General features: G+C 35.4%; 1 protein-coding gene across 6 annotated transcripts in view; it reads left to right on the top strand.

The window, feature by feature from the left end:
- Positions 1–25,438, top strand: part of LOC131150590 (protein ANTI-SILENCING 1) — a 28,632-nt gene extending 3,194 nt beyond the window's left edge. For 2 of the 6 annotated variants that reach the window (XR_009135570.1, XR_009135569.1), the window contains 13 exons: positions 959–1,095; positions 11,592–11,995; positions 17,012–17,180; positions 17,291–18,150; positions 19,261–19,287; positions 20,269–20,361; positions 21,708–21,786; positions 21,996–22,086; positions 23,737–23,845; positions 23,953–24,069; positions 24,370–24,452; positions 24,543–24,650; positions 25,057–25,438. Coding sequence is in view for 1 of the 6 variants with exons in the window: in XM_058101408.1 (XP_057957391.1) it covers positions 11,645–11,995; positions 17,012–17,180; positions 17,291–18,150; positions 19,261–19,287; positions 20,269–20,361; positions 21,708–21,786; positions 21,996–22,086; positions 23,737–23,845; positions 23,953–24,069; positions 24,370–24,420 (1,947 nt within the window). In the remaining 5 variants the exon portion in view is untranslated. Of the gene's footprint in view, positions 1–958; positions 1,096–11,591; positions 11,996–17,011; positions 17,181–17,290; positions 18,151–19,260; positions 19,288–20,268; positions 20,362–21,707; positions 21,787–21,995; positions 22,087–23,736; positions 23,846–23,952; positions 24,070–24,369; positions 24,453–24,542 lie in introns of all 6 variants that reach the window. The other 4 variants (XR_009135571.1, XR_009135573.1, XR_009135572.1 and 1 more) reach the window with 3 other exon arrangements.
- Positions 25,439–27,365: the final 1,927 nt, after the last annotated feature.

Genomic DNA, 27,365 nt, shown 5'->3' with positions numbered 1-27,365 from the left:
CAACTATCCTTTCCCATTGTTTCGTCGTATAACTCATAAGTTTAATTCCATGATAATTATTACAATTTTGAATATTTCCTTTATTTTTGTATATATGTATTAAAGTGCTTTTCCTCTATTCATCTGACATTTTCTTAGTTTTTAAAATTGTATTAAATAAATTAGTTAACCATATAATTCCGTTATCACCTAAGCATTTCCCAACTTCAATTGGAATGTTATCTGGTCCCATAACTTTCCCATTTTTCATCTTTTTTAGTGGAAATTTAACTTCGTTAACTCTAATTTTGCGAATAAATCTCATATTTTTAGTCTTTTCCTCATTTGACATTTTAAGTTTAAGCCTTTTATTTGGTTTTCATTAAACAACTTACTAAAGTAACTTCACGATCTTTTTTTAATGTCTTCGTCCTTAACCAAGAAAATATCATACTCACTTTTTATATATTTTACATTTCCTAAGTCCTTACTCTTCCTTTCTCTAGCTTTAGCAAGTTTAAATATAGCTCTTTCCCCTTCTTTTGTACCTAATCTATCATACAAACTATTAAATGATCTATATTTAGCTTCACTAACGGTCTTTTTTGCATCTTTTCTTGCCTCCTTATATTTTTCAAAGTTATATCTGTTTCTACATTTTTGCCACGTTTTATACCAAATTCTTTTTGTCTTTATGATTTTTTGTACATCTTTATCCCACCACCAACTCTCTTTGCTATTCGAGAATCTTTCCCCTGATTCACCTAAAATCTCTTTTGCTATCTTTTTAAATAGAGCTAGCTAATCTATTCCAAAGAGTATTTGTATCTATCCCATCTTCTATGGTACAATCCCCATCTTTGATAATTTTATCTTTAAATTTTATCATATTTTCTCCTTTTAGGTTCCATCATCTAGTTCTCTTACACTGGTTTATTTTATCTTTTTTCTTTCATTTTTTAACACTAACTATTGACAGGTACATAGTGGGTGATGTTGTAGGGGAAGCAGGCTGTGTGTTGTTTTACCATTTATATGGCATGATGCTTGGTGTGGGAACTCCTTGCTGGAGCTATTCGATTGCTTCTTCAGATGGCACCCTGTATGGATGATTTGGTTAGTAGTCACTCATTACACTTTGGAATAAACTGACCTGGTTGAGGTACAATGATAATATGTCTGAAATGATTGTAATAGGTCCCATTCTTCCACCCTTTCCTAAGAGAGCAACCACTGTGAATAGAAGAGTGAATTGCTTGGTTAACTTGCATTTCTGTGCTAGAGTCTTGACTTGTTGGTGAGCTCAATGCTGTTTTACTTCACATTTGGTGAGGAGCGCTATAGTTTGTATTGTATGCAACTCCTGCCTTCCATTGGGTTGAGTTGGACTGGTTGGAGGATGAGCTAAGCACTGCAGGGGTTCTCACGTTAACAGTGTGGAAGTATGAGATGATACTATCTGTTGGTGGATTGCTTGGAAAGAGATGTACTAGGGACGAGCAATTGTTGTGGTAGGGTTACCAAGGGGTACAAGAAGGAAAAGAGAGAAAGAATGAGAGAGGAAAAAGAGATTTGGGAAGAATGCACTCAATTTAATGTTCAAAATAATTTAACCTAACCGCCTCTTGTATCATGCTAATTTATAGGAAAACTAGAATTAAACAAATTGCAACCAAAGCCTTTACTAATTCAATAGAACTAGAACCCCTAAAACTCATTAAAATAAGCTCTCATATAAAATAACATGAACCAATTAGCTAAACATGGCCTAATTGGATTTAGGACCTAACAAGCCCCTGTTAGAATAAACTAGGGCCTATTGAGTTAAACAAAAATGAAGGAGACAGTAACCAAAATTAGAATTGCATGCTTCATAAGAAAGGAGTCGACATTGCACTTTGATTTGATTAGTCAAAGATCTTGGGATGACATCATTTTGTACTTTTTGATGCGTAGGAATTTTTAGATGAACATGCAATCATGCTGAACCCTCGCTTTATGCAATCGTGCTTAAACACCAAATATCAAATTGCTTGGATGGACCTTAGAAATTGATCCGGATTGCTCTAGTAGTCGCTTGAATGACTTTACTCAATTTTGCAATTACCTTTTTTCATTTATCAGTCACTTGGGTTTCATCATCATCTTCTTTTTCAACGACTGTTGTTACTTGGTTTGAAAACTAAACAACATGATGTTCAAAACCTTGGCACTTCAAACACCAAATTACTTGGGTGGTCCTTAGAAATTGATCTAGATTGCTGAGTTTTTGATGGAGTAGTAGGTTGAGCACCTTACCTTTGCTCAACTGGGCAGTTATTTTTTCCCATGCAACACTACTACTAGTTGTTTCAAACTAAAGTGTCAATATAGCTCTAGGAATAGTTGTCATAGGTGTGCCTGGGTGTAAGGGGCATTGAGGTGATGGGGTGTACACCCCATAGTGGGTTGAGGCGAGTTGAGATTCTAGAGGCACGTGGAGATGTATTGAGATATATCTGTTGCATGTTTGCCTTATGGCTCTCCCTACCACCCCCCTCCTCTCTATTAGTCTCACCTGTCCAATTTGTGTATATGCTTACAAAGAAAGGTGAAAAGCATACATTATTTTATCTTTCATCAAACATCTCTCAAACTTTCAGCAAGTCAGCGTTCTCCTGAATGAAAAAACATTTCTTGGCACCCAATGAGACAGGTAGAGCTGATCAAAGGCCAAACCTAGATTCCCAAAGCCAACTCTAAAGCTTCAATTGAATGCCAACTCTGATTCTTTTCTTCTTCTTCTTCTTGATCAACCAGGTCTTCCTCTTTTGTTTTTTCCCACCTTTCTTTTCTTCTTCATCGTCTTGATCGACCAAAACTCAATGGTTTTGCTGCTCTTAAGCAGAGCTGCTGTGATCCCTCCTTTTGATTTTTTTCTTTTTTGAAATTTGCTACTTTTTCCTGAAATTTATGCTCCCAATTTATTTATATATTTATTTTTGTATCCAAAAAAGTCTTTCCATCTGGCCTGCTCTGCTGTGCTCGTGGACAGAGCTGTGAGACACCCTTTTGATGTTTTATGTTTTATGTTTCCCCCTTTTTCCCCTGATTTTCTTCCAGTTATGTGACCCTCTGTCTTCATTTCTTCTTTCTTTCTACTTGGTCTGGAATGCTCTGCTGATCTGGGGTAGAGCTGCTCTGAGGATCCTTTGACTACTATGGTTCTAGGAGAATGAGTTGCATCCCCAATTAGCTCTAGTCTCTAGGTGACAGGTTTGGATGCGATTGCAGGCTTCAACCTTTTCTCAAAGGATTTATCACATTCTCTCATATGTAACATAATGATAGAAATTGTTAGTTTAATCTGTTGTAGTCATATGTTGTTTCAAAAAGAAATTTTGTCGATGGGCACATTGATGGCAGTGAGGGGGCAAGACTATTCTTGTGTGGCTTGTTCACCCCTCCATGCTTTTCTAGTTTTCTTGTAATTTAAGCAGATCCTTTTAATATAGATTCAGCAAGATGCAATTTTGGTGGTACATTCTCATTGTACCAGCTAATATTATTCTTTAAACAATAAACCCAATTATCAAACTCACGAGGACCATCTTCATTAAAACGTAAAATTTTCAATTTCATTATTCTATTTTGATGATCATTGTGGTTTTCAAGTAATTTAAGTTTGTGGGGGAAGTACAGAGGTCTCCCCACTTTTTGGTGTGGTAGGGGATTGAATCCATCTCTTTCCTTGGTTTGTAATTCAGTTGTTGGCTTCTTCAAAGTGCTTGTAATGTTTTCTCCAACGATCTTGAAGTTTGCACCCATGTAGACAACGATTCAATATTTGAAAACAACTTGGAATTTTGGACAAGCTCTGACGATGATATTTTGGTGGCTGGTAGATCAAAGGCTGAGGGGTTCTTGAAGGGGATGATGTCAAAGGATTACAACAATGTAGAGCTGTAGGGTTGATTGTTTGTGGCTTAATTAGCACGCAGTGTTGGTTGGCAATGAAACTTAGAGAGTAGTTTGGTCACACTTTTGTATTCAATGGCGTTTCAGGTGTTGTTATGAATGGCCAATTGAGATGGAACTTGAGGAGGTTGTGGTGACTTCACTTGAAGTTTGTTAAGTCATTTGAATTGAACTCTAAGTGGAAAGATGGCACCTTTATAATAGAGAGTGAAGAAAAGGGAGGATGGAAGGGGGAGGATAATCTGGATCAAAGGGCATTTGATAGTAGCCAAATTGGTAGGCTGAAAAATTGATGTGGTCTGGCCATTGAGGGAAAGAAGAGAGGGAAGAGATAAATAACTAATGAAAAGTTGGGGTGGGGGGGAATGAACTAAAGGCATACTTATGAAGCATTTTGCATGTTAAATTTTCAAGGCAAACAGACAATAGAAAACCTTGAAATATTAGATAAATAACTAATAAAAGTGGGGGGGGGGGTTAAATTGAATGCATACTAATGAGAGATATTTTGCGTGTTAAATTAACACATGAAGTGTGGAACTTGGCTCTCTTGTCTTCATCATCTATCACCTTCTCTAGTGAAAACTCCTAAATTGGATGAAATCTAAGGAACTCCATCATTAGATCTGTTTCATCCTGTGCCATCTTCCAACATTTTCTGTTATATTTTGTCATTTCTGATCCTCTCTTTTCTCATCCGTTGTTATTTTATGGGCCCTTTGATCATTATTCATGATATCTTTACTGTTTTTCTTTATTGTTCTGACCGTTTTTATCTTATTATTAATTTGTGGAAAGCTGAAGTTTAGATCTACTTGATTTCTCACTATTCTTTCTAGATGGAAAGAGAAGTTTTTAATTTTGATAGATTTGAGAATTTTTTGGTTCATATATTTGAGTTTGTGGGTATCTGATTCTCTTTTGGTGCTGGAAAATAAGTGATGATTTTCAATGGTTCTTCACTCAGATTAAGGATTTTTGATTGGGAATTTTTGGGCTGGATAAAAATTTCGGTGGTTTACTGTGCAGAATCAAAGGAGGTTTTCTTCACCTAAAGTTACTTCAGAATACGTGGGGAAAATTTCTGTGTTTGGAAAGGTACGGAGGAGTTTATGGTAGAGCTCTTCATTTTCTAGATTGTTCTGATGCAGATGGGTGGTGAAAGCTCTTCTGTGATTTGAAGGTTTTTTTCTATTCCTGAAGGGAATTTCGAAGGATGTAGGATTTATCTTCCTTGTACTGATTGTGGTTCCACAAATTTGCGAAAGATTGAGGAAAACGGGAGCTGTATGGCCCTGAGAAGGCTAAATATCTCCTATGCTGAAGTTCTTTGGTCTGCTCCGATGAAGGGTCCCATAGTTGCTGGCGGGAGGGTTTGATTTGAAATCGCAGTTACCCGATATCTAAGAATTTGGGATTCTCTTTGATGGTATGTAAGCGATTCCAAATCAAGGATACTAGTTTGCCATTAATCTGGGGTCCTCTGTGTTGGTAGGTGAGGGATTGGTTCAAAACAGATATGCACCAGTTTGTGAATAATTAGGAATTATATTTTTCCTCTGGGCGAAATGGTGAGAAGAGGAGAGGTTTTCAGGATAGGGATGGGTTTTGTGAAGTTAACAAAAGATCTGTACCAAAACAGGCCTAATGCTTTTGAACCTAATGAAAGACAAAAACCCCTTTGTATAGATCGAGACTTGTAGCTTGATTCTTTACTCATTCCTTACTAGCCCAGTTCTAATAGAATAGCTCTTGCTTTAGATTTGTAAGGCTAGCCAGCCAACTTATAGGTAGAAAGAATCCTTTTTCGAACAAGAGACTAATGGAAGGACCTGGGGACTCTGAAAGCGCTGTCAGGCGAGCAGATAGAGGGATGAAGATGAAGGGGAAGCTTGACTAAGCAAGGAAGAAGAAGACAGGAAAGAAGGGGGCTGTGGTTAATCAGTATTTGTTGATTGCTAAACATAAGGGGTAGAGGTAAAATTTGGGCTGGGGTTAAGAAAAAACACTTACAGGGAGGTTTTGAGATTAATGAAGATCAATTGGCGGAACAGATTGGGCTGGGTGAGGGCCTCTCTATTGCTGAAACAGACCAGTAGTTCTGTGATAAAGAAGTGAATGCTGTAGATAATTACGGTGAGGTTGGAGAAGATGCATTAAAAGTAAATTTGGTTTGTAGGATGGGTGGGATGCTAATTTGGGGTTGAAATGTTCTTGTGGAAGTCCTTAGAAGGGTATTCACAGTTATATCCTCTTTTTATTCCTTACACAAATTTTATTGTTAAAAATGGATATTGTGTTCAATTTTGGGAGGACATTTGGGTAGTGGGGTTTCTTTGCTTTGCTTATCTTTTTCCCATTATTTTATATTTTCCTCTTTGCACAATGAATTCATTTCTTCATTCTTTTTTCTCATGCGGCTGGTTTGTGTTAGGATTTTCATTTTTTGTAGGGATCTTAATGATAGGGAGGTTTTGGAGCCTGCCTCGTTGATTTGTTGGATACTTGGATGGTAGGCTCCTTTCTGGAAGGACAGGCTATCATTTCTGGATTCTTGATTCTTCTTGGGAGTATTCTTGTAAATCTTTCTTTGAGCATTTAACCAAAAAAAACCTCGTCAAACCTCGTCTTTCCTGCTCCATAGATCCATTTGGAAGGCAATCTAAGATTAATGCTTGTATTTGGTTGGCTGTTAATAGAGTTAACACTAATGAATTGTTGCAAAGTAGGAGGCCTTTCAAGATTCTATTGCTGGATGTATGTTCTCTTTGTTGTCAAAATTTTGAATTTGCTTCTTATCTATTTCTTCATTGCTCCTTTTCTGGGAGGGTGTGGAATAATAGTTTTGGTTTATTTGGAGAGAGTTGGGTGTGTCCGGAGTTGTAGAGGATTTGTTGGCTATCTATTTTACAGGTTTTGGAATGGGTAAAGATGCTTCGGTGTTGTGGAGCTGTCCAACTGTGATAGCTTTGTGGGGGATTTGGTTGGAAAGTGTGGAGCCTGAAATCTGCTGTCCGCACCCTTGATTCTTGAAAAGAGAGTAGAAAGTGCTTGGAGGACCTTGGGCATACTGTGAGGGTTCCCTCCAATGCTTAAATCACGGGGTGGAGAAAGCATTGCAACATTATAGCAAGTTTGTGATTTTGAGATGTCTTACCTTCCCTTGGAGTCATCTTTTATAGTAGCTATCCTTGTGGCATTAATACCAGGTACCCTCAATTCAAAGGGAGTTACAGGAGCTATGCTTGTTTATTTTACTCACTATACTCAAGGTTGCAAGCCCTTTACTGGCCCCTTAATCTCCTTCCCTTTGTCTTCTCATTATGGATTTTTTCCACACCATTAGAAAGGAATGCTTGTATTTTATGGGGAAGTGGATATCTTCCTTGTGGGTTTTTGCAGCTAGATATTCCAAAGGGCTTTCATTTTCTGATCTACAGCATGATTGGCTGGCTGTGCTGTTCTGACTTTTTTTTTTCTTTTCTTTCTTTTTGTGTCGTTTAAGGAGGATTTCTTATGCTCCTTGTTGTACTTATTCTTTTTCTTCTTCTTCTTGTTCTTGTTGTTCTTCTTCTTAATAAAATCTTCTTTTTTTTTTTTTTTATAAAAAAAGCTTAATCAAAATTTCTTTTTTGAAAAAAAATAATAACTGGGGGGGGGGGGGATTTTGGGAAATACGCTGATGGACAACCACTGATGGAGAACTTTAGATGTTTAGGCTGTAGCTATAGCTTTAGCAATTAGGATTTTTATTTTAGTTTGGAATTTTTTTTTGATTATTTTAGATGTTTAGTTAATTTAGGGGTATTTTGTGTAAAGTATTTTTGGGGTTATCTTGTAATTAAGTTGTAAAGTTGAGTGTATAATTACTGGTTTATGTATTGTATTAGACAATTGATCATATTTTAAAATTCAGAACTGCTGCCTGGTTCCATCCCGCCTCCCTCTGTTGCTCTCATGCAACCCTCTCTCATATTCCCCATTTTCTTCTTCTACTCTGTCTCTTCCACTCGCTGTGTTTTTGTTCCTGTCCCACATCAATTTGGTATCCGAGAAAAATTTGATTCACTACCAGTCTTCTTGTTGCAGTCTGTAACTGCCCTTCCATTACTCAGCTACCATCATTGTTGTCCCATAAGGTCATTACCATATTTGTAATCCCTTCAATTCACTTCCAATTCTGCCACGTTGCTTCAAACCAGTTAATGCAACAATTTAGTGAAGAAATCAAGGGAAAATTGGAAATCTGAAGTACTGTTCATCATCTGCACTGCACCTTTCTCCAATAAGTTACAGTTGTGCCCCTCGAATTCAAACATTAACTTCCAGGCATTAATTCATCGCTCCTCCATCACCATCATAGGCAGACACAACTAAAGATCTTCCTGTGAAGTTCCATTGTTGCTTTACTACTCAAGAGGCTTCACGTGCCACGTGAAGCTCTTCCAGCTGTCAGCCCTTCAAAATGCCTAACTTCCCGGTATTGTTTCACATTGCCACCGCCACTAGAATCACCACCCTTTGTTCTACCACCATTTTAAAAACCATCACCGGACAACCACATTGTCGCATGTGCACCACACACCCATGTGCTGGTGGCATGGTGTGCGAAACTGCTGGCATCTTCTGCATCTTTGAGAATCACGGGAAAATGAGTTTAGGCATGGTTTTTTGGATATTTCATAGTGTTTTTGACTTCACTTTGGGATATTTTGGCCTACACTATAGGACCTTGGTTGTCAATGTAAATTTCAGCCTTTTGAAGGTCTGCCTGCATTCTATTGAGGCCAATCTGCGAAATTTTGAGATTTACTGCAACAAATTAATTTTTCTTTGCAATATTTTGATGTTGGTCCGACCAAATTAAACTTCAATTATTTGATACATATTTTGGGAGTATGCATTCAGTGTGCTGGAACCCTTTTTCAAATTTATTAGTGGAGTTTCCCTGAGCCTCTGTGAGAAGTTGAAGTGAAATATTTGAAGAACTATGAGGTCAGTGGAAGGAACTCTCAGGAATGTTGCATAGAACTTATTGATTTAATGTTACTTATCTAATTGGTACTTGCTTTAAATTTTCAAAATTTGCATGGGTACATATTTGCTCTGTGTTTCAAAAAAAGAAAAAAATGATGTCAATTCCACACAACTAGTTTCCACTTTGTTGGAAATTCTCTGCACTTGATAAAACTTAGATGTCCTTGTGAATTTTCTTCTTGTTCAAGTCCTTGTTTATTCTTAGATTGGTTGGATGACATTGTAAATTACTTTAATTGGTATGAATTGTGTGACCACCAGAGTTATATTAAGCTAAATCAAAACTTGTTGGTTTGGCAAAGCAATACTCGCATAAAGTTGGAACGGACAAAAATTATCTTTGATAACCACTGTTTGGTCTGAAATGAGATATATTTTGAGAAAAACATGCCCCGCATTCTTACAGGGAGCAATCAATGGACTAACTGCATTGTCGTAGGCAGCTTTCTTATAGTGTGTTATTATCTTAAGTTCAAAGATCACATATATCAGTGTGCGCTTATTAAGGAACTTAGAGTGGTGATTATGTTCAAAATGGATTGAGAGATGAAATTAGAAAGCATATTACTTTGTAAATTGAAAACGCCCCACTACTCTATTTGAGGCTTACCACTTGGCTTTGGAAGTCGAGAGATTTCTCCAACTATCCAGCCATACATCACTTTGAATGTTAAAGAGCATTATCACGAGCTTCAATTTCTAAGTGGTCAAGAGGCAGTCATAGACTGACTCAAGATGTTCAAGAAAAAACTCAATTTATTAAAGATGAACAATCAAATATTAGTAGTGCCCATGTAAATTCTTGTATCTTACGTAATTGAGTCTCATGGCTACGTAAATGTTTTGCATATTATTAGTGCATAGTTTTTTGACTCTACAATGATTCCTGAATCTTCCTATTGAAATGGGGCCTTGGACTTCTCTTTAGACACCCTTAGCACTGTTGGTGCTTCTAGGCTAGAGATGGACCTTGACTTGTCACTGAACTTGGTTGCTGAGACTTGCAGTGAACTTCCAAATGGGCCTAGGACAGATATGTCGATAACCCAGCTCTTCAACCTAAATTTTCTCTTTCTAACTCAAAGAATGAGCAGCAATTAGTTGCTACAGAGTGTGTTGAAAATTCTTTATTCATGGAACCTACTGTTGAAAATCCCCCTGAGATGATTTCTCCTTCTGCCTACATATTGTTGAAATCCCCCTGAAGATGATTTCTCCTCCTCCCTAAAAATATGTTCCTCCTTCCGTTGCATCTTCTCCCTCCACATCTTTAATCAAATCTATTGAAACATTTTCTGTCGTTCTAGAATATGGACCGCTTGAGTTTCCAATATATTTGGATATTAAATTGACTTCTTGTTTGGAAGACTTGTCATTTTATCATAGAACATTGGAGCCGTCTATGCGACTTGCGGTTGGGCATCTTTTACATACTCTCCCATGGTGACTGTTGAAGCAACTTAGTTCGTGCCACATCTTGATTTTTCCTATATGTTCAACTTTATAAGTGCTTACGGAGTTAATGATGCTATGCTATTCGGAACTTGAGATTGAGTTTTCTCTAGGAAGGGGAATTCAAATGTTCAATGGAGGCGCACCAATGGATAACTTAAATGCTTTTGTTGTAGCTATAGCTTTAGAAATTAGGATAACTTAAATGCTTTTGTATAAGTACCCTGTATGTATAGTAGAACTGCTGCCTAGTTTTTCCCTCCCTTCCTCCCTTTCTCTTTCTCTCTCATCCAGCCCTCTCTCATCGTCTTTTCATCTCTTCTCTTTCTCTTTCTCCCTGTTTCTGTCTCTGTTCCTGTCCTACTTCGAGACTATGAAGCCAATCCTGGCCTAGTCCCAGGCTGGTGCTGCATTTTTGTCCAAAAACAGCATCTATACCCAGTAGTTTCTGCTTAGAACTATACCAATGGGATTGGATTGGGTTGGATTATCTGGTTGACTCACTCTTGTCTCCTCCATTTCTCATTTTTGGTTAGTAACAGCCTCTACTCCTTTACCCAAAGGATTTTTGACATTTATCACTTGCAGATAGTGAATAAGGATTTAATATCCTTGAATCTATCAAAAGAAATGGTCCATAATCTTATAAATTGGCAGAAAAGGATTCCAATAGCTGACCCCACCTAGTGGGACTAAGGCTTGGTTTTGTTGTTGTTGTATCACTTACAGATGCTGCATTCTAGAGGCAGTATTCCTTTAGTAACTCTGCTTTTATTTTATTTTATTTCTATTTTAATGTTATTGTTTTTCAATGATTATTACTATGTGCCTCACTGGCTTCAAGCTTCTTTTTGTACTTTACAAATATTTGCACGTGTTAGATAATTTGGCTAAGCTCAATATCTTGTTTTGGGGTAGTTTATTAAGTTTATATAATAATTTTTTATATTTATCGTCGTAATGCTTGTATAACTAACTTTTTATTTTATCATTTTAGTAAACTATGAATTTGATTTTTAAGTTTAAGTTGAACAATTATAAAAATAATTGAAGAATTGCCTTATGGTTATTCATTTGGAAATCTTTAATCACCTTTGTGTTTATGCAAGTCAATTACCCTTAAAAAAATGTAGTCATTTCTAAAATAATCAACTTTTCTTTTTTAGGTTCCATTATGCAACATTGACTCTCAACTACTTGGCTTGGAGAGAGTTCAGTTATGTCTCATTCAGTAGAAGCTGAGACAGAAAAGTTAGATTTCAAGTGGAATAAAAAGAGAGGAGTTGGTGGAAAAAAGAAAGAGATTCAGTTTTATGAATCTTTCACTTATGATGGAATTGACTATGCTTTGTATGATTGTGTATATCTCTACAAGGAAGGAGAGCCTGAACCTTATATAGGTAAACTTATAAAAATATGGGAGTTGCCTGATAAGACAAAGAAGGTAAAGATCTTGTGGTTTTTCCGGCCTTTGGAGGTTTCAAATTGGCTTGGAGAGGAAAGGACACTCGAGAATGAGCTATTTTTGGCGTCTGGTGAAGGCGTTGGCCTTGCAAATGTTAATCCATTGGTAATTGTATTTTGATTAAATATTTATTATTTTGTTGCTTCCACGTAAGTGCTTTCATTAGTACATGCTGTAAATGTGCGTGACACAAAATTGTGAATTTGCCTTCATTAGTCACAATCTATGCTAGCCTCACCTTCGTGCATCACACAAAATATGACTTATACTCACACCCACAGCCCCCCCTCCTCTCACACTTACCCACTTTTGCATGCACAAAGAAGTTTAATCCTAAATGAATTTGAATAAAATTAGTATTTGACATCTTAGTAGATTATTCTAGAAAGAGTTCAATCATAAATGAATTTGTATTGACCCTTTATCATGATATGAATAGGGTATAAAACATTTGTTAGGAAAAAAATGTAGGCTTAATTGCTTGAAACTTAATTTAATCCAAACCCACCACATTATAATAATATTAATTTAATCCTAAATGAACTCTTATCATATCTTTGAACTTTGGGTATTTTATTTTTTACTCAAGTACTTGCATGCAATAAATTTTTCATGCCTGTCACTGTTACCCTATAAGAAGTCTAAAAATTATAACATACAAAAGGATTGAAGTTTCATCTCATTCATATTGAATGCTAGAGTGGAACATCATACAGTCAAGCTTACTAGAAATAATTAATAATTCAATTCAGAACAAATTTTTAAAATATTAATATTATTCATTTATTCTATTCCTATTTTTTTGCTAATATAATTTCTTGCACAATTACATTAAAGAATCCTATCTACCTATGTTTATTTGACCTTTTTTTTTTTTCCTAAGTTGCGGTGTCTATCTATCTACATTGGACATATTCTTTGATTGAACTCCACTTGTGCATTTGCCTATTTAATTTTCTCATGCACCAAAATTTTCATGTACAATTTGCATGCATCTTGACTAGACACACACCCCCAAACCATTTTCTGTCCTACCAAGGGCCATATTTTGGCAAACTTTGTGGTGATCAGGGCATTTCCCACCACTTTAACCCTTGCTTATTTTGCCTTTTTTCTTTTGCTAATGCCCCCAACTTGTTTTTGTCATTTCTTCTGAACCCTTTAAATGTTTTCCCGTCTTTTTGTTGTCTACGAGGTCAACTTGAATTCATTTTTTCACTGATATTTATGTTTTAATGTTTCTTTTTTCTTGTTCTACAATTCATTTACGGGAGTGTGAAGAATCAGATAATTTAAATAATTAAATATCAAATAATTCAATTCAAGACATGGGGGATAAATTTAAAGTAAACTCTACTATGGAGCATCCTTGATAAGCTCTACTATGGAGCATCCTTGATCCTAAGCCTTGATTAGGTTTTCTTTATTCAAGTCACTGATTTTGTTTTATCTGTTTTCTTTAATTTTGTCACTGGCGTTCTGGTAATATTGGTCATGATGATGTGAATTAGGAAGCTGGAGAACAAATGGACCCTGATCAATTTAGAAGAATTGGGTTAGTTAGGCCCTAAGTCCAATAGATTTTGAATTAGTCAATTAGGATCATGTTTGTGGGGGTTTGTTGTGCATCTTAATGGGTTTTATTCAATTAGTTAGGGATTGTAATTTCCTTAATATCAGTTCTCATATATGTGTGTGTATGATGCATATTCATGTATCATGGTCTTAAATCTTTGCGAAATTGTTGAAATTTCAACCGAAATTTCTGCGTTCTGCCATCCTTGAAATCAAATTGGTAGTCAATTTCCATTTTATAAAATTTCTGTCAGAATTTCCACAGTTAACTGGAAATTTAGCAAAATCTCAAAATTTTGGCAAAATTTGTCGAAAATTTAACGACCTATTTGGAACTTGGAAGTTATTGGGGAAAGGAAGTGAAATAGGAATGATTCCAAATTTTCATGTTTGGTTATCAAGGAAAGTGAGAAAGAAAATAAAAAATATACCAATTCAATGGACAAAATTTTAATTTTACACATCCTTAATATTTTGTTTTTATTAATTTTTAATCATATTAGAATAATTTTTTATTTTAAATGATGTTTGATATTGAGAGAAAATATTGTGGAAATGAATTTCTTTATTTTCCTATCCTTTCCCCAAACAAAATCCTTGATCCAATTTGACCTTAACTATAGAAAGAATTTTCCATTCAAATTTGAGATTCAAAACCCAAATTGAAATTTCTCTCTTAATTTATCTTTTTTTTTTTTTTTTTTCCTTTTTAAAATTTGAAACTAAAGATTGTCATGGGAACTATATGAATAGCTTTTAGATTTCTGAAACTATATGAAAAATTAATCTTAGTTACTCTTAACCACAACATTTTATTTGATCATTTATGTCTGAATTATCTACATATGTATAATAAATAATATTTAACTGATTATGGATTTCATTCATGTTAATTGAAGATGTTAAAGTGTGATTTCATATTATAGTTATTGCACTTTGTACACAACATATGTGTCTTTGATGTATTTATTCATAGAATTTTAGTTCTGAATCTTGCATTATTATTTGTTTCGTAAAATAATTCCATGCTTTATAGTTAGCTTCCATCATTTTTTAAAAATAAAAATAAAAATTGACATCGACATTGAAATTCCAGTTGAAATTACTGTTTTTTGAAGCCTTGAAATTTTCAAAGTCGATATTTGAGATCTTGATTTAGATGAGAGGTTGGTTATTTGGAAATTGAATGAAGCAACTGTGTGATTCCCCTATGGTTACCAGAATTTAAATTCAATATTTTTCGCATAACATATCTTTTTATTAGTTAAAGCGGGTGAATCATTGCATTGTAATTATATTTACTGTCATTATCAATCTATTTCACTAAAGAAAATCTCTTCGAGATTTAGAAACACCTCAACATCCTCTCCAAAATTTATGAGTAACATTGCACATTTTTCACCATTATATGTATATTTTTTTTAAAGGAAAACTAAGAAAAAATCCTTATTTTGGCTTCAAACATGGAAAGACAATTTAAAGGAAGTGTAGGATTTGAGAATTAAGTTATGACTTAGCAATTGAAAAGATTGGAGAAAGTTCATTAAGCGCCTTGTTTTGACCTTTCGATCTTATTTTTGGCAAATTGGTATTTTTATTCTTTCAGAGGATAAAATATATATATTCAAATTCAACCTTCATTACAAGTCATGAAACTATTTGATCGACTTGAAATCAATGGGCAACATAAGTAATAAACAATTAAACTAACTGTAATAAACAAGGAGGGTTCTAATAATCCTAATCCTACACAAGTTAAAATAAATGTTACAATCATGCTTGATTTAACATCGTTCCCTAATTAACTCTAAATGACAACGTGAATATCCTAAAAATACACGAGCATTTTGATCATTAATTTGTGCCTAGGGTGAAATCCAAAGCTGTCTACTTATCTCTGAATGTCGAATATCAAATCCATTGTAGTTTCCAGTCCTCAAAATGTCAACATGCACATGAGCTTGCATGAGAATCATGTATTTATGTAATGAAATCAGACACTAATAAGGATGCATAAAATAATAAGCTTGCTTTTATTCAGTAATTGATTGAAAGCATGCTTCAAAGTATGCTCCTAATGGAAATGATCTTTCAGTTGACAATATACCCTAATCATGCTCCTAATAAATCAAAACTCTGATCATGCTTCTAAGATAAAAACCCTAATCTTGCTTCTAACAATAGATAAAAAAGAAACAACATATCTTTAAGACAATGAGAAAGCTCTAAGCATACTTTTAATCATGCAAATTACATTAAAACATCTTCTAAATTATGAAAAATTAGTTAAACTTAAAACAAACTCAGGTGTTGGCAAAGTGGACCTATTTGGACGTGAAGATAATCTCAAGATGCAACCAGCTGCGAACCATGATACTCCAAGAGAGTTTGGGATGATACTTCAAGCATGGTTCACTCTGACAGTCCTCCCCTCTTCTCCCCATTTGATAACTGGAAAAGAGACCCTTAGGGTGCTATTTACCATAAGAGGGATTCCCCGAGTCTACCCTTGGGAATAGAGTTCTCCTAAGAGAATATTACCATCAAATGGTCAACACTTATGGAATATCAAGAGTCAATTGGGGGTTCAGAAGGCAATATAAGAGCTCAAGATGAAGGGTGGAGAGAATGCCAAAAATCACGAAGTCAAACAAAAATGGAATGAACTTCTATGAGAATTGACTTGGAATTATTGAAATAGATTTTTCTTATCTTTTTATCCCCCAAATGTCCTTGAAAGAATGGTCAAATTAGGAAAAATAGACATTCATCCCCAAAATACCCTCTTGAAAGAGAATGGATTACTGTAAGGATTTTTTTATCATTTTTATTCCTGAAAAATGACTTGCCGAAAAGGTATTTCTATGGATTTTGGGATTCAAATTCATGCTTGTAAATGTGGGTTTTCAAATTGAAAAATTTTTAAACCAGTTGCGTCTAATATGAAGGTGGGGCCAGAATGGTGGGGTATCTGCACTCTGCAGTAACGTACATTCTGAAAAGATTGTAATGGCTAGCTGGCAAGATGATACATTCTTTTGCTAAATATTCGAATTTTGTTATTTATTTTATTTTGTACATACCAAAGTGGTGGTTGAACGATCTCTATTTTATTGCACATTGTGTGTATTTTTTGGGAGATTTTGTTGTCTAATCTCCAAAAGGATTGGCAAGTTGCACTTTTGTGATTGCTTTTTGCTGATTGGTGGAGGATGTCTTATTCTGCACAGTCCACAGCTTGTAATTCTGTCCAATTTTCTTTAATAGATTTGTATCTTATAAAAAAGGAGATGGTTCAACCATTACATATCAAAGAGATGTTTCTGTTGAACTGACATATGTCCGGAATAAACATCACTGTATAGACAAAGATGTATGCTTGTGTCTGTCCTGTGGATGCTATTGCTATTGTCATTCAAGATGACATGCTTTTTGGAGTTATTTTGACTATATTAACAAGCAACTTGGAACATAAATGAGTCACTTTGTTGCTCAGGTAATGGTAATAGAATGCACTAAGTTCTAAATCTCTGCATGTCAAAACAGGAGGTACTTGCTGGCAAATGTTGTGTTGTCTGTACTTCCACTGATAGCAGAAACCCACAACCTTCAGAAGAAGAACTTCGAATGGCTGATTATGTTTTTTATCGTACATTTGATGTTGGAAGCTGCACAATTTCAAATAAGATAGACGACAAAATAGCTGGCATTGAAGGTATGTATTCTCTTTGTCCAAACCACTTCTTTTTGGTTTGACTTTCTAATTTGAGTGGTTTGTAATGGTAGTTAAAAAATTTTCAGAGTTTTTTTGTTAATTTGTTACAGTTAAATTTATATTTAACAAAAAAGATCGCCAAAGTCCGGGCAGTGTTCTGCAACTTGATTCAGACAAGAAAGAAGACATGGGGAATGCTTTAGAAAGTAAAGAAAAGAAGCTGCTTTCCAAGCAACACTCTTATAAAGAATGCCAAACTGTAAAGGTTGATGGGAGTTTTAATGATCGTTTAGTGAAAGAGGAAGCTGATGTCAAGCCTTTGTTCATTGCACGGGATTTTTCATCTGGAGAAAAACCTGGTTCTGGTGCAGGTGCAGAATCTCATGAAATAATTGCAACTAATGTTGAAGAGGAACATGCTTCAGGTGGCGAGACCACGTTTAGGCCCAAAGTTGATCTTGATAAGATTGAGAGGAAAGTAAAAGAGGAACGTGTTTCAGGTGACAAGACTGCACCGAAGTCCAAAGTTGATTTTGATAAGACTGAGGGCAAAGTGAGTAAGGTTCTTGTCAATCAGGATGCAGTTAAAGAGAAGGTAAAATTCACTAAGGATTCTGCTGCATTGGACAATAGGCCTTTGAAGAAAGCAAAACTTGATACTTCTGTTGAACTGCCTCAAGAGAATAGGAGGAATGATGTGCATGTGCAGAAGTTAAACATTGATTCTGATGGGAATGATGTGAAGGCTTCATCTCACGTTGATACTTTGTCTGAAGATAAAACAAAATCTAAAGGAGCCGGGGATTCACCTGCAACAGGAAATGGTCCATCTTCCAAGAAGTTGAAGTCTGATGAGATCATAACAAAAGTTTCAAATGGCAACTCATTTAAAGCCCGTTCTAGTCAATCTCCAGATGAGGGAAGAAAAAGTGATGGCCAGTTATTGGAGGTCACCCGAAGACCAAATGCTGTAAGTTCCATTGCAAATATAATAATTTAGTTTTGTATATTATTCTTTTTTCAAATAAAAATTTGGTTGTCTAGATCTTTATAGAGATGTTATGAAGAGTTTGTTGATTGTTTTGCTTGGTTGGATCTTATGCAGCCTAATAAGCTGAAGAACTTGTTGCTGCTAGAGATTCACAGTTCACCTCATAATTTTAGACACAGTGCAATATATCACCAAAGAAAAAATGAAATTTATTGTTTTGAATTAGTTTTTTTTTAACAGTTTATCTGATTGTCGATCAGAGTCTACACATAAAATAAGGAAATATGGCCATAAGTTGCCCCACTGTATGTGATATGTATCTGATTGCAGCAAATTTTGCTTATTGCTGGTATCAGTCTTATATCATCTGTACGCCATTTTGATTTTTCAAGTTCTTCATTTAGTCAAATTCCATTCATGCTGGTATCCTTAAAATGTGTCAAGCAGCCTCTTACTTGTCTTGCAGTGGATGTGCACAACAGTTTATGATCAGTGATGTCTTAAAATGCTACATTGTTGGTTCTTGATGTGAAAATTTTGTTTTAGATGATTTTTAGTTCTTATATATGCCCTTTTTGATGTTATTGCAGGATAGAAAAGCAAGTGATTATTATGGGTGCTCATTTTGATTTGTTGGTTCTTATTGTGAATTTTGTTGCTGCTAGAGCATTCAAAGTTCACCTTATAATTAGACACACATTACATAATATCACCAAATATAAGGGAGCTTGTCATTTTGAATTAGTTTAATCTTATTCTCAACCAGACTACGCATAAAATGAGGAAATATGCCCAGAATTTGCCCCACTATATGTGATATGTATCTGATTGCAGCTGATTTTTGCTTGTTGCTCGTACTGGTCCTATATCATCTATACACCATTTTATTGTTTCAAGTTTTTAATTTAGTAAATTTAATTCATGCTGGTATCTTTATAATGTGTTACACAGCCTTCTTATTTGTCATGCAGTGATTGTGCACAACACAATCACGTCCTCAAATTCTTGATTTATTGGTTCTTGATGTCAAAATTTCTTTTTAGATGATTTTTAATGTTCTCATGTGTGCTCATTTTGATGTTATTGCAGGATAGAAGCAAGTGGTTTAAAGGACTTGTAAGTAATTTTGCCTCACGCCTTGTGTTGCATACAAACTTATTATATTATTTATTGTTTTACTTGCTAACAGTTGTTTCTATATGTTAACAAATTGCACAAATACTTTCTTTAGTGTCACCACTTCTGATGGACTGTTATCATACAGAGACCCACTGCATAGAATGTATAGGTTGATATCCCATATTATGATGCAGTAGCATATAAATGTGTTCTTATGTTTATATTTTAGGGATTCATCAAATCTAACGTTGTTTACTTGTCAAAACATGGCTCTTGTGTCTGTATCCTCAAAATCGTAGCTTCGCAGTGTTTGTTTAAAGATCTTTTGATTCTATATTGAGGCTCCCCAATTGTTCCTCAATTCCTGGGATTACTTTTCTGTATTATCATTGAGGTCATTGCATGAGGAATGGCATCAAATCCTGTATGATTTTTCTGTGAATTATATTATTTTGAGTTGAGATATGCTTCTCGTTGTCTTTCTTCTCATCATAGCTGCTGCATGAGAATGTTCTCGAACAATAATGCTACTGCTTCTGCAGTGTGGATTATATCCACTAATGTTGCTGGCAATTGGAACAGTGATTGGCATCGTATAATCGCCTTTTTCATTGCATATCCTAGTCACCATGTGATGAATGCTCTAGCATTCTAAGTATAATCAGCAGTGTAGAATTTACTACTTGATGAGCGAGTTGATTCCATCTACCCACTGTCTTCAACACTGCTATTTTTTGACAACCATTATGTTAGCTCCACTTTTTAATGGAAAACTGCTGTATTGAAGCTAATGTTGTTTGGAATCAAATGTTGATTTGCCTTATTGTTGCTTTACTCAGAAAAGTGGAGCATGGAACAGCATTATTTTTGTCCGTGCCATACTTTTTGTCCTTTTGTGACTGCTACTTATGTTTCCCCTTTACCTTGTCAACTTGTGGGTTGTGTTATATATATATATATATGTATATACGCTTTCAGCCTTGGGAGGAAAGGATGCAAACTGCTTACAGGCAAGGAACACTAGTCCTTCTTCAGAATTTGGATCCAGCTTACACTTCAGCAGAAGTGGAGGTAATTCTTATTCTAGATTCTAGAATACAGTGAATTTGTTTTAAAGATTTTTTTGTTGCCTTGGTTTTCTTGTGGGAAGGTTATATTGTGTTTCTTGTGTTATGTGCAACAGAATTATCATCATCAGCATTATTATTTTGCTCATTTTTTGTTCATTTGTCATCCAAAATATGTCCTTGCTTCTCAATTTATTTACGTTACTGAGTAGTTTTCTTAAAGTTGGAATCGCTTGTCTGAATGAGGATTCATGTCTTTGCTTTCTCAATTAGAGCCCCAACCCAACCCATTATGTATTGGATTTAAAAATTCAATGCCACTTGTTTGTGGTCGTAAAATAAACACATCAATGACTGCCTGCTTGCTGCCCAACACACACTGCTTCCTTTTTTACAGTTTGCTTGCCCCCATGTAGCTTTGATTAAAATTGAAGAGCCTGTTGATCATATGGATATTATTTGGCTTTGTAGCAGATTGTGTTTTTCAGCATCTTCTGTTGCCTGGGTCAATTGCTACATCCCTTGTTATTTTTTTGGGAATGCTACATATCCAGTTCAATAATTTAAATTTTCAAGATTCCGACTTTGATCATCTTCTATTCTTGTCAAGTGCGAATTGTTGAATACAATCTAAAACATTAATTATAAAATAGCTAATAATCACAAATTGCTAAAAAGCTAATGAGGTAAATAAAAAAAAGGCCTTGAGGTTGATGCTTTTCTTTTTTCTTTTTAAAGTAAATGGCGCTAGTCAGTTACCCTCGCATGCATGCAAATGCATGGACATGCATCCATTTTGTGTGCACATGTGCACAACCTTGCACACACGCACATGCTATGAGTGCAAGCATCCATGCAACACTTGCATGCGCGTGCTTGTGCGCAGATAGGTGCATACACATGTACATACACTAGTACACATACATGCGCACACGTGATAATTGCAGGAATATAGTGATTACTAGGTTCCAGATCTGTCTTTGATTCAAGCTGAAATTGAATAGGTTGTGTTGCATTAGAATAACCTGTTACATAAGGGCTTGTTATTAAGTAACTTCTTGCACTAGGATAGGGGCATGCCCAGATTTGGGTTGATGGCTGAGATTGCGACAATTTGGTTGGGAAGTTAACATCCATTCTTGTACCTTTGATAAGCAGTGGGTTCTTGTATTTGTTTAGGACAATTTCGTCTGGGAAAGATAAGAGATTAAGTTAGGCATACGTCCTGAGGAATTAGAAAATTATGCAAGGGCACTTTTCTCCCAAAAAATTGGACCAAAAAGTTGATATAGAAACCCTGCTTTTATCTACATGATAATTATCGTAATCACGTGGTATCTTATGTTTCAGGATATTGTTTGGCATGGGTTTGAATTGCTTTGCACGGCAAAGATGATACAGCGGACAGCAATTTCTAGCCCACACTCTGGTGCGGATACAAACTGAAGATTCTTTATTCAATATTATGTGGGGTTCACAAAGCGTGTTCATTTTTTTTTCTCCTCTGGACAATGGAAAAATTATTTCTTTGAAAGCAGTCTGTTGGCATGTTTTGTCCTCAAATACAAAGCATGGTTAAAATGATCTTGTCAGTTCAAGTAATTCAATTATGACATGGTAGAAAATTTCATGCTCCAGGTCAAGCTTTTGTTATTTTCAAAACAAAGGAAGCAGCAGAGATGGTTGTCAGAAAATTGGATGAAGGATGTTTAGTGCTATCAAATGGGAGGTGCGAATGCTGCCCCAATCAATTAAGTACCCTTTTATAATTATTCTTTCTTTACTGTTACATCTTCTCAGAAAATGTATATCAGTAGGAGTTTTTGGCCCCGGGCCTGTATCATCAAAGGGTTGGATTGCAGTAAGGCTGATCTAGGATTCAATTCTTATCCCAACAAAAACTCAGTTATAGGATGACATTCTAGGTCTTTTTTTGTTCTTTTATTTTATTAATTCATTTTATTTTCTATCTTCTCTTTCTAAAGGAAACCATCGAATATTCAAATGCCACCAGATTTACTCTGTACCTGAATTTCTCCGTACCTGGGCATTTTGATGTCGTGTCTCTGCAGCTAAAGTCTTGGTGTTTGCCTTTTGACTTCTGTCAGTCTAGTTGTATTTTGCTTTAGCTCTTTTCATCTTATGTTGGTTTCAATCAGTGTCCCGGTTTTTCTTTTTACCATGTTACAGACGAGGTCCAGATTGTCCTCTTTATTAGGCATCTACGGCCTGACCAGCTGGAACCTGTTCAAGTGAGAGGCGGAGGCCCTCTGAACACGTTGGGGCTGTAGGGTTTACTCTGATGATTGCTGACTGATGTGGACTTACATTTTGTTATCTGCATGGTCTTGGTCACCTGATTTTTCTGCAAGAGTAAAATTAGTGAATGACCCTCTAATTGGATGTGCAAGGATTGTGAATCAGTGAACATAACCTAGTTGGCTGCTCCCGGTCAATTGCGGCATGGATTGGATGTGGACCCTTTGGTCAGTCGTATTAGCTTGAACAAATATGATGAGAAAGCATCCAGGATTTGAAATCAAGATGCTGCGAGTAACTAGGATGTAGCCAACAAATGCAATGATGCTGCTGTCATTCTGTAATTTAAGTCATACTTCACATTAGCTAACAAAATATTGACTATAATAATAATAATAATTTTTTTATCAGGGTTCTAGGTGCACTTTGGCTGTCACAATTTTTTCTTTCAAAATTTCCCTATTTGACCTTCCACACCTGTAATTTTTTTTTAAAAGAAATTAAACATGTGATCATTTCGACAGTCATCTTGCTCGTCTCAGCTGATCTATTAGGAAAATTTACCTGGTGAGATAATTTCGAGGATCTCTTCAGATGTGGTCTTATATTTGTTGGGTCCATTTGTTCACTTTTCATCCTTTACAATTAGTTGCAGCTGCTATTTTGCCTCTTTAGCTTCTTGTTATGCTGCTCAATAGAGTGAATATGGTATTTTTTGGGCATTTTAAGCTTATTTGGAATGCAGCAGTCATATTTCTCTATGGAAGCATGCCTTTGCTCTACCACACAATTTCTCTCTCTAATACGCAATTTGAAATAATTTTTTTGAACATTCTGCGCATAACACATTATAGATTCCTGGCTAATATTTTAATTTTTGTATAATTAATTCCTATCCATCTACTGAAACTATCTAAAATTAATTGATTTTAGACTACCATTATGTTAGCCTAGCCTTGTTGATGTTTTTATGGCATTTGGGAGGCTTCTTCCTCTGGCCCTGCTATCCTGAATGTCTCCTGTTATGCCAAACATGCGATTTCTGTATTAGTTAACTCTAATGAACTAGCTCTAGGAGCAATGAGGGCATGTCTTCCATATGAATTGTTTTTATTTGCAGGCCTCTCGTTGGAAGTGTTGGAACTCCGAATTCTCTGGAAAAGCAGTTGTCATTTATTGGCCATCTGTCTGTTGATAAAGTTAAACTCTTGACACAACGTGGAGAGATGGTATAAAATGTTAATGCTCTCTTTTTGAATATGCACAACTTTGGTTTATCATGGGTATTGTGTTTCTCTGTTCCTTCATGTTATGTCTGGGCTAATTGTTTATGCAGAGACAAGCTGTATCAACTTCACATTGTTCTCAGCCTAACACAGTTGAATATGAGATGGCCATGGAATGGTGCTTATTACAGGAAAGATCAGACAGATGGTGGAAAAAGTTATACAAGGTGTGGATTCCAATATTTTTGGAACTTTTTGAGGCCAGTTTGTCTGTGGAGTACCCCCTTCATTTTTTATTTTCGGTTTTCCATACAATTGCAAAAATGTAGCTTTGTTGTATAGCGTAGCAAAGTGTCTCAATATTTGTGCAGAAAACTTGAAAAAAAGTGCTTTAAGTTTACCATACAAATGTTGGAAAACTGGAAAACGAGGTGCTTTTTTTTTTTTTAAAATTATCTGGAAAACTAGAAGTAGAAAATGTTTTTCATGAGTGAACAGGTGTTTTCGTTGACTTTTTTGCTCTGTAGTATCAAGGGGAGGAGTTGAGAAAACTGAAGGCTGATCTCAAGTCTAAATAAGTACCTACTACTAGGCCCATTTGCTCTTCCAGGTGTGTATTTTTACACACAATACTTTCCACCATCTTGTAAATTTTCTAAAATAGTTACAAATTTGACAGTTGTGCCTCTCTTTTATGCAGTGTGTCTACCTTGTGAATCAAGAAAAATGCCTCTCCTCTTCCTCAGAAGCACTGACAAAGTTGTTACATAGTTTATACAAGGACATTAGGGGGTTCCAGCAGGGTGAGGTATATATTGGCAAAACCCTCCATTTATTTTCTGAATTTTCATCTATAGATTCTCATGGAAATTATTATATCGAACTTCTGTTGACCATTTATGTCCTGATGGCCTACCGAGTACATATGGAGTAGCACTTTGTGCTTGGTAATCCAATTGGAAATGGTCTCGTCATTTTTTGTTTCCTTGTGGTTTCAATGGGATACCACTAACAGTCATTGAACTATAGTTGTTGCAACATCCTTGAGGCTCGTGGCTTCACACTCTATGATGCGGTTGTGTCATCAGTCTTCTAGTCTAGAAAGCCAATCTCAGAAACAGAAATAGGATGCTAATTTAACTCTTATGTTTTTCCTACATGGGGAGTTTATGTGTCTGCCAGATCTGTCTTCATCCAGTTTGTTTTCTTTGCAGAAGGAATGGGACCGCATGGTATTTGGGTGGGAGCTCCCTGTTTTTGGGGTAGATTCTGGTTAACCCTATTCAAGCATTTTTTGGGGAAATCGGTCAGTGACACTGCTTCCATGACAACCACCGGGCAAGCTTTCACCAATTTTTGCACCGTTACCTGACCATGATCATGTGTAAATTAATATTTGTATCAATATTTCATTTTATGTTCATTTTTTTCTGGCTAAATATTTTAATGTTATTGTACTAATGATTATTTTGTGCGATGTGACATTCCTCTCACTGCGGGCGTGGCCACTGCCTTCCCCATTATTCTTGTATACCGGGTCACATTGGTTCATTTTGTGAATTGTTTTTCTTCAATCCTTTTTTGGGTCTTTTTAAATTGTTTTTTGGGTCTTACTTCCAAGCAGATGGTCGGCTTCATATTCTCCTGGACTGTGGCAATCTTTTTTGCATTTGGTAGATGGCGTTATATGTTTTGCATGGATTTGCTCATTCTCAAAACAAGAGTGCAATCACAATTATCAATTCCAGATTGTCACATAATTGCAGACTTGGCTAGATTTTAATTTTACAAGATATAGGAGGACATCCGGAGAACAGGAGAAGTTGTTTTCCATCTATTTTATACAAGTCTTCATAAATTAGAAAATAAGGTGTTACGGTTGTAACTATTCCAACAACTAGAAGCAGAAAATGACACCTAGTTGGAATTGGAGTTATATTGGATTTAAATAAAACATGGTATGAAGTTGTATTGCAAATTTTCAAATCTACTCAAAGGGCTATAAGCCATGTTTTCAAAGACTTGGTGAATGTGACTTAAAATTGGTTTTAATTATTTAGAACCTGTTCGGTTTGGAAATTTGACTATTTTTAAATTTTTTAATTATAAAAATATCTTTTTGTTGAGTCATTGGGTATGGTGAACAGAAGTAGGTCTGGAATGCAGTGGAATGTGATAGAATTGATCATTTTATTTTTGACGTGTTCATCAAACAATTTTGTAATTTTGCAAGAGAATTTAAATAATGTATACATTGAAATTTTTATACACACTAATTTAAATTTAAATATTGAAACTCATGATTCCAAAAGTTGGAGAGGAGACCTTGAGTAGGGAATGGTGGATTGGGGATGAGTGGGAATAGGGGAATGGGAGCTAGAAATCAAAAGAGAAAGTGGGATTGTGTTGGTGGACTAATGGCGTCTCTGCGGCTGTGTGCGCTCTGCAAGTGTGGACATGCGTATGGGGCTGACTGCGTCTAAACTATTAAATTCATGTATGATGACCATTCTATTTCAAAGAATTACAATTTTATCAAGCAAACATAATATAAATTTATTATATGTTTCTTTAGTCCAACCTAGAAAAAAAAAGTTGCACTAATAAAACAATAATGTCTGAGCAAAGGACACTAATCTCCTTTCTTGAAATTTGATACAATGACAAAAATCTCCCTCAAATTTTAAAAATTCTATAGACTACCTCTTTTTTAAATGTTTTATAGACCTCCCTTAGCTTTGACTTTAGGCACATTTATATCTCTTAAAAATATTTTACTAAATATATAGAAAGTTTAGTGGGATGGAGATGTTTCAAATTCTCGTAGTTTTCCATGTTTATTTTCTAATTAATGGTGACAATTTTTCTTAGTGTTATTGTAGTTTTTCTTGGTGTTATTACATTAGTTTTTATTTTATTTTATGTTTTTTTGCAACATCTAGGTGTAAATGGTAGTATTTGAACAATCAAATGACATTATTTTGTCGCAATAACCAGGGTTGGAAATTACTCCTCTGTGCAACCTATAAATAGGCTACCTCTAGCCCTTTCCAAAATACAAATAGCACACATTTTTTTTTTCTTACTTATTCACTCCATTATCTAGTTGCAGCCTGTGTTCTTTAGTAGTTATCTAGTTATTTTTCTAACATCTTATCTTTATTATTATTTCCCCCCTGCTTCTATGTTGGGTAACCAATAATATAGCTCCTAAAGCTCTGAAGTTTGTGAGAGCAAACAAACCCATGCTTTCCTAAGTAATCTTGGAGATCGTGCATGCTGTGATTATTTGCACTAAAAGGCATTCTCCATAGGCGCGAAATCGATTTTAAGGACAGTGATCCTATCTTGCCTTAACTTCTCTACAGTATTTTTTTTATTAATTTAATTTTGATTATTATATGATTTTCCATCTTACAATCTTAAAACCGATATGGTCTTCTTCAATCCAACCCTAGAGAAATTACTAGCTAATCTCACTAGCGTGGAATCTTTTGATGGACCAATTACAAGGACCGAAAAG

This window comes from Malania oleifera, chromosome 3, assembly GCF_029873635.1.
Source record: "Malania oleifera isolate guangnan ecotype guangnan chromosome 3, ASM2987363v1, whole genome shotgun sequence".
Taxonomy (NCBI): domain Eukaryota; kingdom Viridiplantae; phylum Streptophyta; class Magnoliopsida; order Santalales; family Ximeniaceae; genus Malania; species Malania oleifera.
The sequence above is the reverse complement of the archived record's forward strand: the minus strand, read 5'-3'. Positions and strand labels throughout refer to the sequence as shown.